The sequence below is a fragment of the Xyrauchen texanus genome, unplaced genomic scaffold (genome assembly GCF_025860055.1).
Source record: "Xyrauchen texanus isolate HMW12.3.18 unplaced genomic scaffold, RBS_HiC_50CHRs HiC_scaffold_328, whole genome shotgun sequence".
NCBI lineage: Eukaryota > Metazoa > Chordata > Actinopteri > Cypriniformes > Catostomidae > Xyrauchen > Xyrauchen texanus.
This window is the reverse complement of record NW_026266296.1, coordinates 1-13,031: the sequence shown is the minus strand read 5'-3', so window position 1 is coordinate 13,031 and position 13,031 is coordinate 1. Positions and strand designations below refer to the sequence as shown.

General features: G+C 39.6%; 1 protein-coding gene across 1 annotated transcript; it reads left to right on the top strand.

Annotated features, from left to right (window-relative positions):
• Positions 1 to 3,820: 3,820 nt before the first annotated feature.
• On the top strand, positions 3,821 to 12,988 carry LOC127642050 (zinc finger and BTB domain-containing protein 47-like; the record flags this gene model as incomplete). The annotated part of the gene is made up of 3 exons (XM_052124790.1): positions 3,821 to 4,013; positions 9,755 to 11,029; positions 12,927 to 12,988. Coding segments are annotated over exons 1-3 (1,409 nt in total), but the record flags the coding sequence as incomplete, so codon positions are not given.
• Between the last annotated feature and the right edge of the window lie 43 nt (positions 12,989 to 13,031).

The following is a 13,031-nucleotide window of genomic DNA, read 5'->3' as shown; positions in this document are numbered from 1 at the left end:
TTTTTGGTGTTCAGCTATTGTAATCTCTTGATTGTTAAAGGTTAAGACTAAATATGTTAGTGTAATAGTTCATCTTTATGACACTCAAAAAATGCAGCACAGATTCTAAGATCATTTGCCTATTAATAACAACAGCAAAGACATTGAATTCGTTGTTTTCAATACACCTTAACAGTAGAATGCAGAATGTATTACATTGCGCAAATTAAACATCATTCTGCATTTAATGATAATCTGAATGTTTTTTTTTTTTTTTTTATAGGACTGATTTAATTTTGCAAGATCTGAAGTCTCATATATAGGCCAAGGCAATGAGTTGATTTAGTAGGCTTTTGACAGGACAGATGAAAGTCCAGTAACCTTAATAAACTCATACCTTCACAGACCTTTTTGTGTTGGCAAGAAACACACCTTGATAGAACCTTGATGTTCTCAGCCTATCAACAGATCCATTGGCAGCAAACTTGAGATCATAAGAAAGAGATCTATGGCTGTTTTCCTCACAGACCAATTTTGCATGGGTACCACTTTATAATAATAATAATTAAAAAAAGAAAATTAGCATTAGCTAACTATATTAGTTGACATGACCAAATAATGAACAATACTTTTTCAGCAATTATTAAACAAATATAAAAAATTAATCTGAAAACATTAAGAGTTACATTTATTTTCAATGCAATAAAGACTACATGAAGAAAAAACTGCGAAATGTGGGATTTTATATAATAGGCTACTGTATTTTTAGCAATGAAATCCATTTAACGTCTCAGGAACAGTTGTGAGATCAATTACACATTATGATCTAGCGACACCCTGTGGCCACAAAGGTCAACCACAGCCATATACTGTGCATTGAACCGGTTAACTCCGCTATGGACTCGTTGACCCTGACTGTCATCGGCTTTGCTGATATGACTGCGCAGCAGGCCCCAGGTGCGCAGGGAGATCATTTTATTATACAAAAGTAAATAAAATAAAATAATCGTATGGTTTTTCTGCCATTTATAGACAAAATTGTACTTAGAAAGCTGTCGATTATGGAATTCTCCCTCATTAAATCATGTCCCTGTCGCTTTAAATCAACAGACAAAACGCCCCATATGAATTTGGATCTCCAATCGTCATCACTCCCCTCGGTGAGAGTGCGTACCGTTCTGCGCGCGGACATGGCGAAAAAGGACCGATTTACAAACAGAAGAACAAAGTGTGGATATAAATGATAACTATTTTCATGAAAAGGAATCATTTAAATGTTAAGGAGGGGAACTGGTACTCCTTCGAGGCAGAGACCACTGAATCACCATGGTAGTAAGCCCCCCTCTCTGACTGCTTATTTCCTGATGTCCTGCATTTTTGGAAATATTTATGAGGCTGTCACATTATACTGACAGAACGGCGATGTGCGTTGCATACATAACCACATCTGTGGAGTACTGCTTGAGCGACTTTTTTTTTTTTCTAGTTTTGTTTTGATCAGGCGGTGATGACCTTTTTTTTTTTTTTTTTTTTTTTAGAATTATTGAATGTTATAATTTAAATATCTGTTCACATTTTAATACATGCCGTGCTTGTCAATGTTGAATGTTGCCTGTTTGGGGCAGTGGTGGCTCAGTGGTTGAGGCTCAGGGTTACTGACCAGAAGGTTGGGGGTTCAAGCCCCAGCACCACCAAGATGCCACTGTTGAGCCCTTGAGCAAGGCATTTAACTCCAGGTTGCTCTGGGGGGATTGTCCCTGTAATAAGTGCACTGTAAGTCGCTTTGGATAAAAGTGTCTGCCAAATGCATAAAATGTAATTTTAAAAATGTTTGTAATAATGGTGGTATTTAATGTTGTATGACTTCCTTTCTTCAGCAGGACACATTTGAAGAAAAATAGAAAAATGTCTCAGCTCAGTAGGTCCTTGTAATGGAAGTGGATAGTAACACAATTTTTGATGCTCCAAAAACACAGACAATCAGCATTAACATCATCCATACAACTCCAGTGGTTAAATGAATGTCTTATGAAGCGATACAATCACTTTTGGTGCAAAAAATATAAATATTTAAGAAATGTATAACTATAAATAATCACTTCAGCAGTGGTATACACGTTCACGAGAGGGCTGAGGTCATGCGGACTGTCGTGTGACATATTGGCATTGGCATTTTCACGTGGGAAGTGACGCTTGCGTGACACACCTGGAAGAGCGGTGCTGTTTATAACTGAGTAGGAGGACCGCTGTACTGACCGAACACTGTAAACAAATGAAAGCAAATTTTAACAAAGGTGTAAGAAGATTTTGATTTAAGAGTAGATAAAAGTTTTTGCACAGCCATATTTATTTGAATCGTAGGAGGCTGGACCAACAGCAGCTCAACAAAAAGCCTCAGAGAGACAGAGAGCTCAGAAGACATGGTGGTGCACACTACTGCAACGAATGGATCATTGCCATGCCATCCCTGGAAAGACCGCGTCTTTCGGCACACTCTTGAACGTGCATACTGCTGCATTCGGGACACTATGATTTATAGTTTAATAGTTCTTAAATATTTTTTTGTATTCATATTGCTTTCTAAGACATTAATTTAACCATTGGAGTTGTATGGATTATGTTTATGCTGATTGTCTGTGCTTTTTGGAGCATCAAAAAGCGTAGTGTTACCATTCACTTCCGTTATAAGGACCTACTTACCTGAGATATTTTTCTATTTTACTTCAAATGTGTTTTGCTGAAGAAGGAAGTCAAATACATCTGGGATAGCATGAGGGTGAGTAAATGATGAGAGAATTTTCATGTTTGGGTGAACTATCCCTTTAATACTTATTAGAGCTACCTTTTGCTTTAATGACAGCCAATCTGTCTGTTTGGATATCTGTCTGTTTGTATATGTCTCTACTAGCTTCACACATCTAGATTAGGGAATATTTGCCCATTCTTCCTTGCAGAACTGTTTGAGTTCATTCACATTGATGAGTGAGCGATGACGGACTGCTCACTTTGAGTTCATCCACAGGTTTTCTATTGTATTTAGGTCAGGGCTCTGACTTGACCACTCATGAACTTTGGCCTTCCTATCCATAAGCCACAGCGTTGGGTTTTTTGGTGATGTGTTTAGGGTCATTGTCATGCTGAAAGTTGAACCAACTTCCCATCTTCAGTTGTTGAGCAAAGAGCCAGAGATTTATCTCAAGAATTTGGGTGTACATGGCAGCATCCACTTGCCCTTCAATCCTGAGCAGTTGCCCAGTCTCTGCTGAAGAGAAACACTACTACAACATAATGGTTCTGTCACCATGCTTCACAGTAGGTATGGTATGTTGTGGGTGGTGTGCTATGTTTGGTTTTCTCTAAACATAGTGCTTGGAATTCATTCCAAAAAGTTTAATTTTTGTCTCATCTGACCATAAAACCTTTTGCCATATGGCATCAGAATTCTCCAAGTGTTTTTTTTTCCTCTCCCCAAAAGGCAAACAAGACTTAGTGTGGCACTTTTTCAGAAGAGGCTTCTTTCTTGCCACCCTGCCATACAGGCCTGCTTTGTGTGAACCTTGGGAGATTGTTGTCACATGCACAGACCGATCAATCTCAGCCATAAGGGCTTGTAAATCCTTCAAAGTTGCCTTTGGCCTCTTGATAGCTTCCCTGATCAATATCTTTCTAGCTTGATCATCCAGTTTGGAGGGAAGGCCAGATCTAGGCAAGGTATTGGTGGTGTCATGCACTTTCCACTTCTTAATCATGCTTTGAACGGTACTCAGAGGGATAGTTAAAGACTTTGAAATCATTTGTACCCTTCTCTTAACCAGTGTCTTTCCACAATTTTACCCCAGAGCCCTTTTGAAAGCACCTTTCCAACCATGGTGAATTCTTGAACTCATTAATGTGCTCTACTAGTAATGGAATCCTCATGGAATATGGTTTTATTTGGAAATAAATAAAAACCACTACAATTGATGTCAGGTGGGCTGCACCTGAACAAGTTTGTAATGGTTACTCTTGGGGGGCTGATCACTTATCCAAACCAGGTATTTTACTAATTAATTTTTAATTAATTAATAATTCACTATGATTTTGATGGTTATAATTAGAGATGCACTGATTGCAATTTTCTTGGCCGATTTCGATTTCCGTTTTTTTTTTTTTGCAATTGTGACCTGCCGATACCAATTTTTTCAGATTCCGATTTTCTTTCTAAGAACTATTATTGACCACATATACAAACAAAATCTACCTTTCTTCAAAGCTAAATTTTATTTTCATAATAAAATAAATTAATAAACATTACAATTTCCCCCAAACTGCACTAAGTTACAGGATCTTCTCTCACTTAAACAACTCTCAAAATAAAGTGCTCTGTGACTGGAAAGAGGTAGAAATAACAATTAACTGCAAATGAGTTGCTTTATATAACAGATGTCATTTCCCACTATTTTTATAAATGGACCTTTTTCTCTTTATTAATCGTCTAACAAAACAATTCCAAAGATCTGAAAAACTTAAGTGTCCAATACGCTCAACTTACGTTAGATGTACAAATATCAGTTGTAAAACTGAGCACTGCTTCCGGAACGGCTTGTAACCATATCTGTCAACTCTCCCGTTTTTCCCGGGAGTCTCCCGCTTTGTTATTTCTCCCAAAAAAACTCCCTTGATTTGTATGGCCCAAACCACGTTATATGAATAATCACATCAATACAGTATATTATTCCTAGGTGGTCAAGTTGCCAGATCTTGTATGAAAAGCATCCTACTCACACAATCGACACCTCATACAAATTTCAAATAATTTATGACCTCAATCTGGCAACCTACATCCCAGTTGCGCTGTTGATATCTGCGCAGGTAGTAGACGCGGGATGTTAAATCAGGCATCACTGGTAGATGGGAGCAGAAGACTCAGCTGGTGCTCTGGTGAAAAAAATAAAATATACATGTAAATTTAACAACAGCTGGATGGAAGAATTGAATTTCATATCCCGAAGCCATAACGACAATGCCCACGCCTGTTGCAATGTGTGTCGCACTGATTTTAATATCGGACACGGTGGGGAAAATTACGTTACTCTGCCATCCAGCACCCCAGTTCCCCTCTCCCGGATTTGTGTACCCAAATGTTGACAGATAACAGGCTGCGTGTGTGACATGACACGAGATTAAACAACTCGGGCAATGCGACGTCGGAAAGTACTTCCTACTCTGTATCGAGGAAATGTATCAAATTTCTGAACCCTCTGTCCTCAACTATGGAGAACAGCTGGTCATCCAGGGCCATGATTTCCATAATTTTCCTCGTAATTGCTTTGGTATTTTCGCTCATACCAAGGAATGATAGGAGAGGCTGCTGACTTGTGACTGGCTCTGAGCTCTGGCTAGATTTAGCCGCTTTCACTATTTCCCTGGCCGGTCGATCGGTGCATCTCTAGTTATAATGTGTAAATACAGCTGTAAAAGGTTAGATTTAATTTATTTTAAATTTCCAGGGTGTAATGTGACAAATTATTTTGACATGGTATGATGACTTTCTATAGGCACTGTACATTTCAGCCAAAAATTGGCCTGTTAGTTTGTGTATTTCTTCTCTGCCGGCTTGTTCCAAAAAAAAGGCAAAGCAACAAACACAACTCCACTCTGTACTGCTCTCTGTTTTGAACTAGTGGTGTTTCGCTCATATACAAATCAATGTTTTTATAACAGATCTTTTAAATGAATTCATTCTCGTACACTTCCATTGTTTCGGAGGCGAATTACTTTTTTTAATGAATCAGTTGAGTCAGTAATCGAAAGACTCTGTCATACATAAAAGAGACTCATTTTTTCTCCACATACTGGAGTAAATAAGCAATCTCAAGAAATAGTAACTATTCAAAGTTAATTAAATCAAAATGAACGATGATTTAAAATCCCCACCACTATTTGGCAAGCCACAAACAAAGATAGAAATAGGAAAGCCTCCCAGTGCTATTACACTAAATGTCAGCACTCTTGAAACGCAGCCTGTCCAATTAAATTTCAGGACAAGATTTAACATTTTATATTTAGGTCTTGGAAATTTCATGCATTAATTTCTGTGATTAATAGTGTTTTTTGTTCACTTTCTGAAACTTCCTAAATGTTTTTCCCCACTTCTTGTGACTTAAATTGGCATATACATTTCCAGGAGGTACACGCTGGAGTTGACTGCACATTCTAGACTAGCACAGAAACTGATTGTGTTGAGTAGTGCTTGTTTATTCATTACGTGTGATGCATGGGGCATAACAAACCTGGGAGCGGAATAGCTGTAAAGAGAAGGGAGACTTCACCCACAAGTGGTGAGCCAGGTGTGGGAGAGATACGGGCAATCTGCCATATCTCTTTGCATTGCCCTAAAACACTCACTCACTGTCATCTGAACTAGTATCAATAACAAAACTGTGTGAGAGTGACCCAGCATGTGCGCAATATAGACTGAATGGCAGCCAGAAATAAATTATAGTTTTGAGATTTTAAGCAGTCAGTATCTGGTGTGGCCACCAGCTGCATTAAGTACTGCAGTGCGTCTCCTCCTCATGGACTGCACCAGATTTGCCAGTTCTTGCTGTGAGATGTTACCTCACTCTTCCACCCAAGGCATTTGCAAGTTCCCGGACATTTCTGGAGTGGAATGGCCCTAGCCCTCACCCTCCGATCCAACAGGTCCCAGACGTGCTCAATGGGATTGAGATCCGGGCTCTTCGCTTGCCATGGCAGAACACTGACCTTCCTGTCTTGCAGGAAATCACGCACAGAACGAGCAGTATGGCTGGTGGCATTGTCATGCTAGAGGGTAATGTCAGGATGAGCCTGCAGGAAGGGTACCACATGAGGGAGGAGGATGTCTTCCCTGTAACGTACAGCATTGAGATTGCCTCACTTGAGATTGACACACTGCCCCAGACCATGACGGACCCTCCACCTCCAAATCGATCCCGCTACAGAGTACAGGCCTCCGTGTAACGCTCCTTCCTTCCATGATAAACGCAAGTCTGACCATCACCTATGGTGAGACAAAACCACGACTCGTCAGTGAAGAGCACTTTTTGCCAGTCCTGCCTTGTCCAGCGAAGGTGGGTTTGTGCCCATAGGGAACGTTATTACCGGTGATGTCTGGTAAGGACCTGCCTTACAACAGGCCTACAAGCCCTCAGTCCAGCCTCTCTCAGCATATTGCGGACAGTCTGAGCACTGATGGAGGGATTGTGCGTTCCTTGTGTAACTCGGGCAGTTGTTGTTGCCATCCTGAACCTGCCCTGCAGGTGTGATATTCGGATGTACCGATCCTGTGCAGGTGTTGTTACATACGGTCTGCCACTGCGAGGATGATCAGCTGTCCTTCCTGTCTCCCTGTAGCACTGTCTTAGGAGTCTCACAGTACGGACATTGCAGTTTATTGCCCTGGGCACATCTGCAGTCCTCATGCCTTTATGCAGCATGCCTAAGGCATGTTCATGCAGATGAGCAGGGACCCTGGGCATCTTTCTTTTGGTGTATTTCAGAGTCAGTAGAAAGGTCTTTTTAGTGTCCTAAGTTTTTATAACTGCGACCTTAATTGCCTACCGTCTGTAAGCTGTTAGTGTCTTAACGACCGTTCCACAGGTGCAGTTTCATTAATTGTTTATGATTCACTGAACAAGCATGGAAAACATTGTTTAAACCCTTTACAATAAAGATCTGATAAGTTATTTGGATTTTTACAAAATTATCTTTAATATACAGTGTCCTGAAGAAGTTTATGATATATGATATATTTATACAGGTGCTGGTCATATAATTAGAATTCCATTCAAAAAGTGAAACTTGGATAATGTATACATTCATTCCACACAGACTGATACATTTCAAGTGTTCATTCCTTTTAATTTTGATGATTAGAACTGACAACTAATGAAAAACCCCAAAATCAGTATCTTAGAATATTGTGAAAAGTTTCAAAATTGAAGACACCGGGTGCCACACTCTAATCAGCTAATTAACTCAAAACACCTGCAAAGGCCTTTAAATGGTCTCTCAGTCTAGTTCTGTAGGCTACACAATCATGGGGAAGACTGCTGACTTGACTGCACAAGGAGGGCAAGACACAAAAGGTAGTTGCTAAAGAGGCTGGCTGTTCACAGAGCTCTGTGTCCAAGCACATTAATAGCGAGGCGAAGGGAAGGAAAAGATGTGGTAGAAAAAAGTGTACAAGCAATAGGGATAACCGCACCCTGGAGAGGATTGTGAAACAAAACCCATTCAAAAATGTGGGGGAGATTCACAAAGAGTGGACTGCAGCTTCAAGAACCACCACGCACAGACGTATGCAAGACATGGGTTTCAGCTGTCGCATTCCTTGTGTCAAGCCACTCTTGAACAATGCGCCAGAAGCGTCTCGCCTGGGCTAAAGACAAAAAGGACTGGACTGCTGCTGAGTGGTCCAAAGTTTGATTCTCTGATGAAAGTAAATTTGCATTTCCTTTGGAAATCAAGGTCCCAGAGTCTGGAGGAAGAGAGGAGAGGCACAGAATCCACGTTGCTTGAAGTCCAGTGTAAAGTTTCCACAGTCAGTGATGGTTTGGGGTGCCATGTCATCTGCTGGTGTTGGTCCACTGTGTTTTCTGAGGTCCAAGGTCAACGCAGCCGTCTACCAGGAAGTTTTAGAGCACTTCATGCTTCCTGCTGCTGACCAACTTTATGGAGATGCAGATTTCATTTTCCAAAAGGACTTGGCACCTGCACACAGTGCCAAAGCTACCATACCTGGTTTAAGGACCATGGTATCCCTGTTCTTAATTGGCCAGCAAACTCGCCTGCCCTTAACCCTATAGAAAATCTATGGAGTATTGTGAAGAGGAAGATGCGATACGCCAGACCCAACAATGCAGAAGAGCTGAAGCCCACTATCAGAGCAACCTGGGCTCTTGTAACACCCGAGCAGTGCCACAGACTGATCGACTCCATGCCATGCCGCATTGCTGCAGTAATTCAGGCAAAAGGAGCCCCAACTAAGTATTGAGTGCTGTACATGCTCATACTTTTCATGTTCATACTTTTCAGTTGGCCAACATTTCTAAAAATCCTTTTTTTGTATTGGTCTTAAGTCATATTCAAATTTTCGAAGATACTGAATTTGGGATTTTCATTAGTTGTCAGTAGTTGTTTTAATCATCACAATTAAATTAAATAAACATTTGAAATATATCAGTCTGTGTGTAATGAATGAATATAATATCCAAGTTTCACTTTTTGAATGGAATTACTGAAATAAACCAACTTTTTGATGATATTCTAATTATATGACCAGCACCTGTATAAATGTATATGTACCATGATTAATTGTGATTAATCACAGAAAACTGTTTGATTATTTAGGTAAATTATATGGATTCACAACCCTAATTATATTACATTATATTATATTAGCTGCTCTTGTCTGGAACATGTTGACATCTGGCCAACCAGTTTAATGTTTAGACACTCTTAGGTGTGAAATATCTTTTTAAAACTTTCATCGATCATTTATTTTTAAACTAAGAGTCAAGAGATGGTCTTCCTTGCAGAAGTATCTTTGTCCTGGACTAATGTTTCTAATTTTCTAGAAATAGAATTTGCTTAATAGTTGCCTTTCACAATATAATTAAACACAATGCTGTGTTACTTTCTTACATTGTCATGCTTGATTACAAAATAGCTAAAGTTTAAAAAATGTATACTAATTTAAAAAGTGTGAATCTTTTTCATAATCTCAATCCTATCCAATGTTCTGTTGTAGCTCATAGTGGAAAAGACTGCTGATCATCCGTCTGCAGAGTTCTCCCTGGTTGAGGATGTGGCCCTTCACTGTACGTTTTTGATGGACAGGCTAAACAAGCAACGTCTGTTCCAACCAGACCTATGTGATGTGGACATCGTCCTCCTACACCACCAGACCTCTTTTCAGGCCCATAAGGGTGTACTAGCAGCCTACAGCCCCTTCTTCCACTCACTCTTTGTCTGTAGTAAGGAGCTGCAGCGAGTGGAGCTCTCTCTCGAGGCTCTTACGCCACAAGGCTTTAAGCAAATCCTGAACTTCATCTACACTTCCAAACTCCTGGTAACCAGCTGCAATGCCCAGGATGTGTTCAAGGCTGCCACTGTGCTACAGATGAGCAACATTGCCACTTCCTGTAGCGAGCTCATTACCAGAAACTCGTTGGGAATCAGTCCTAGTGTAGACCAAGCCAAACAGGAAACCAGTTCTCATAGCTGGAGCAATAGCGACAGTAACTCGGTGATCTCTAACATTCTCATGGAGATCAAGCAAGAGAAGGACCCTACCTGTGCCAAGATCTATGTAGGGAAAACTGAAGGAAGCCCATTTGCTGGGCTGGTTGGTGATGGGTGTCCAGTAAGTGTACAATTAAGTGCTTGTAAAGGAGAAGGCAAAACCGAAGGGTCAAAGGAATCTGAGGATCTTGCTTCATTTAATAGAAAGCAAATTATTGTCGAGCTGAATTTGAACAATCAAACCCTTAATGTTTCCAAAGGTTTAGAGTGCAGTTTTCCCAACACAGCTGCTCAATCTCCCTCAGGGGAGCAGGTTCCTGGAAAAGCAAGGATGAATGATCGAATTGTTGGGGAATGTAGAGATAATGTAGCAATGGAGAAGGAAGAAGAGGAGGGTGAGCACAGTGAAGAAGATGATGTGGGATTTGGAGACACCAGTGAGGAGGAAGGCCATACATTACCTGTGTTCATGTCTGAAAGACCCCTACCACAAACTCGTGACTCCGTTAATGCAATAGCGATGGTCTCCAAGAGAACCATTGTGAAAGCGAGGCAAGAGAAAGGTCATGGTGGGAGCAGTGAGGAGCAGAACGATAGGTTGGAGATTCAGAGCTTTCATTGTGTGAGGTGCCCCAATATCTTCAACAACCATGGGTACTTGGAGAAACACATGAACATGACACATAACCACATGCAGATCTGTTACAAGTGTGGTAAACGCTTCCTCCTGGAAAGTGAACTACTGCTACATCAGCAGACAGACTGTGAGAAGAGCATACAGGTACAAACAACACTGTAAAAAGTTACCATAATTATCTATTTGTACTTCACTTTTGTTGGTGTAACCTCATGTAATCAGGTTGGTTCAGTGATGTTAAATAATATTTTTAACGAATACAACCAGTTAATTTAGATGTTACCACATGAAGCACATTTGTTAGGTTAATATTGCTTTCATGGTACAGCCATTTTTTAGGGTAAAATTTATGAATATACTGTACAGTCTGCATTTGTTGTGTGCTTCCTATCTGGACTAGGAGACACAAGGCTGTTTTGTTTGAATGGAAGTCAAAGAAGTAGATGCTTCCAAGCCGCTGAGAACACTTCTGGAAAATATTAAATTAAATGAAAAAAAGTAGACTGAAACTCATTCATAAATTAAGTCAACCGAAAAGAGACCTTGAGTGCACTTGCAAGTTCAGATGCAATGTCAATGCAAAGAGATCTGGGTTCACAGTTCACATTTGAATCAACTAAAAGAGATGTGAGTTAATTTGGAGACAAAAGATCTCTGTTCAACCTGAGATTTTATGCCTTTAGTTGTGGTTTTTAGCCTTGATATCTAAGCAACAGCAATAGAAGTTGATTAATCATATTAATCGTAGTTTATCATACCACTGTGCAAATTGCAATCACAATATTTTTTTAAAACAATTGCAATAGTTAATTCAGGACAACTTCCGTCTAATGATACTTGACTTGAATACTGAATATTTTATTTCACTTTTAGACAATTGAAGCTATCTGTTGGTGTTGGTGGTATGGTTCTGTTCTGGGCAAACTCTCCGCCCATCCATGCAGCATGCATGGACAAAGCAGGGAATGCAGCAAATAAAATTCCCCAGGGGTAACAGAACAAATCTGTCAGAAATATTACAACATTGTATTATTTTTTTGTATCATTTTGACAGTGCAACATGGTACAATCCTTCATTGCGTAATAGATTAAATGAACACTTAATAGAACTTCAAATGCTCTATATCAAGTTGCTAAATCAAGATCAAGGCACAATAACAAATTTAAGATAGGAATTGTAGTCTAAGAGCCCAGAACAAGGCCGATGTAGAGACAAACTAAAAGACTAAGCAGCTGTACAAGGGGTGGAGCTGGGGTGGAGGAAGTTGTTACGTGTTACATCCATGCCGTGGAAAGGCAGCTAAGGCAAATAATTAATGGAGGACTTAAATATAACCACTCTGATAAGCATCTGAATTGTATTGGTAGATGTCATGATCAGCTGAGCATCAGCGGATTGCAGCTTGATTATCATGACCTGCCTTTTCAGTTTCAAAGTAAATTTCGGCATTACCACATACCTTAAATTCTTGGTTACAAAAAAGCTATTTAAATTTATAGCTGTTGCCTAGGAAAAAGATTTGAATGCACCTTTTGTGACAACACTATATGGGGTTAGTTGTCACTACTGAACCTGTCATTTAACTTGAGGCATATGTTTTAAGTGAACAAAGCCCCAACCACCACAACTACAAAAATTAAATCTATGCATCTCTTTAAATCTACACCTGCATTAAACAGCCTATTATTGGCTTTAAAGGGATAGTTCACCCATAAATGAAAATTCTACTCTATACGACTCCAGTGGTTAAATCCATATCTTCAGAAACAATATGATAGGTCTGGGTGAGAAACAGATAACATTTTTAAATCCTTTTTTACTATAAATCTCCACTTTCACTTCCACATTCTTATTTGTTTTTGGCAATTCACATTTCAAATTTATAGTAAAAATGCTTAAATAGGTGTAGGTGAGAAAGAGATGCCTATCATATTGGTTCTGAAGATATGGATTTAACCACTGGAGTCGTATGGAATACTTTTATGCTGCCTTTATGTGAGCCAATATATTCATCTAAAAATCTTTGTTTGTGTTCTGCAGAAGAAAGAAAATCATACACAGCTGGAATGGCAGATGAGTGAGATGAGATCGTTTTCATTTTGGTGAACTATCCCTTTAAAGCAAACTTTTAAAAATAAACATATA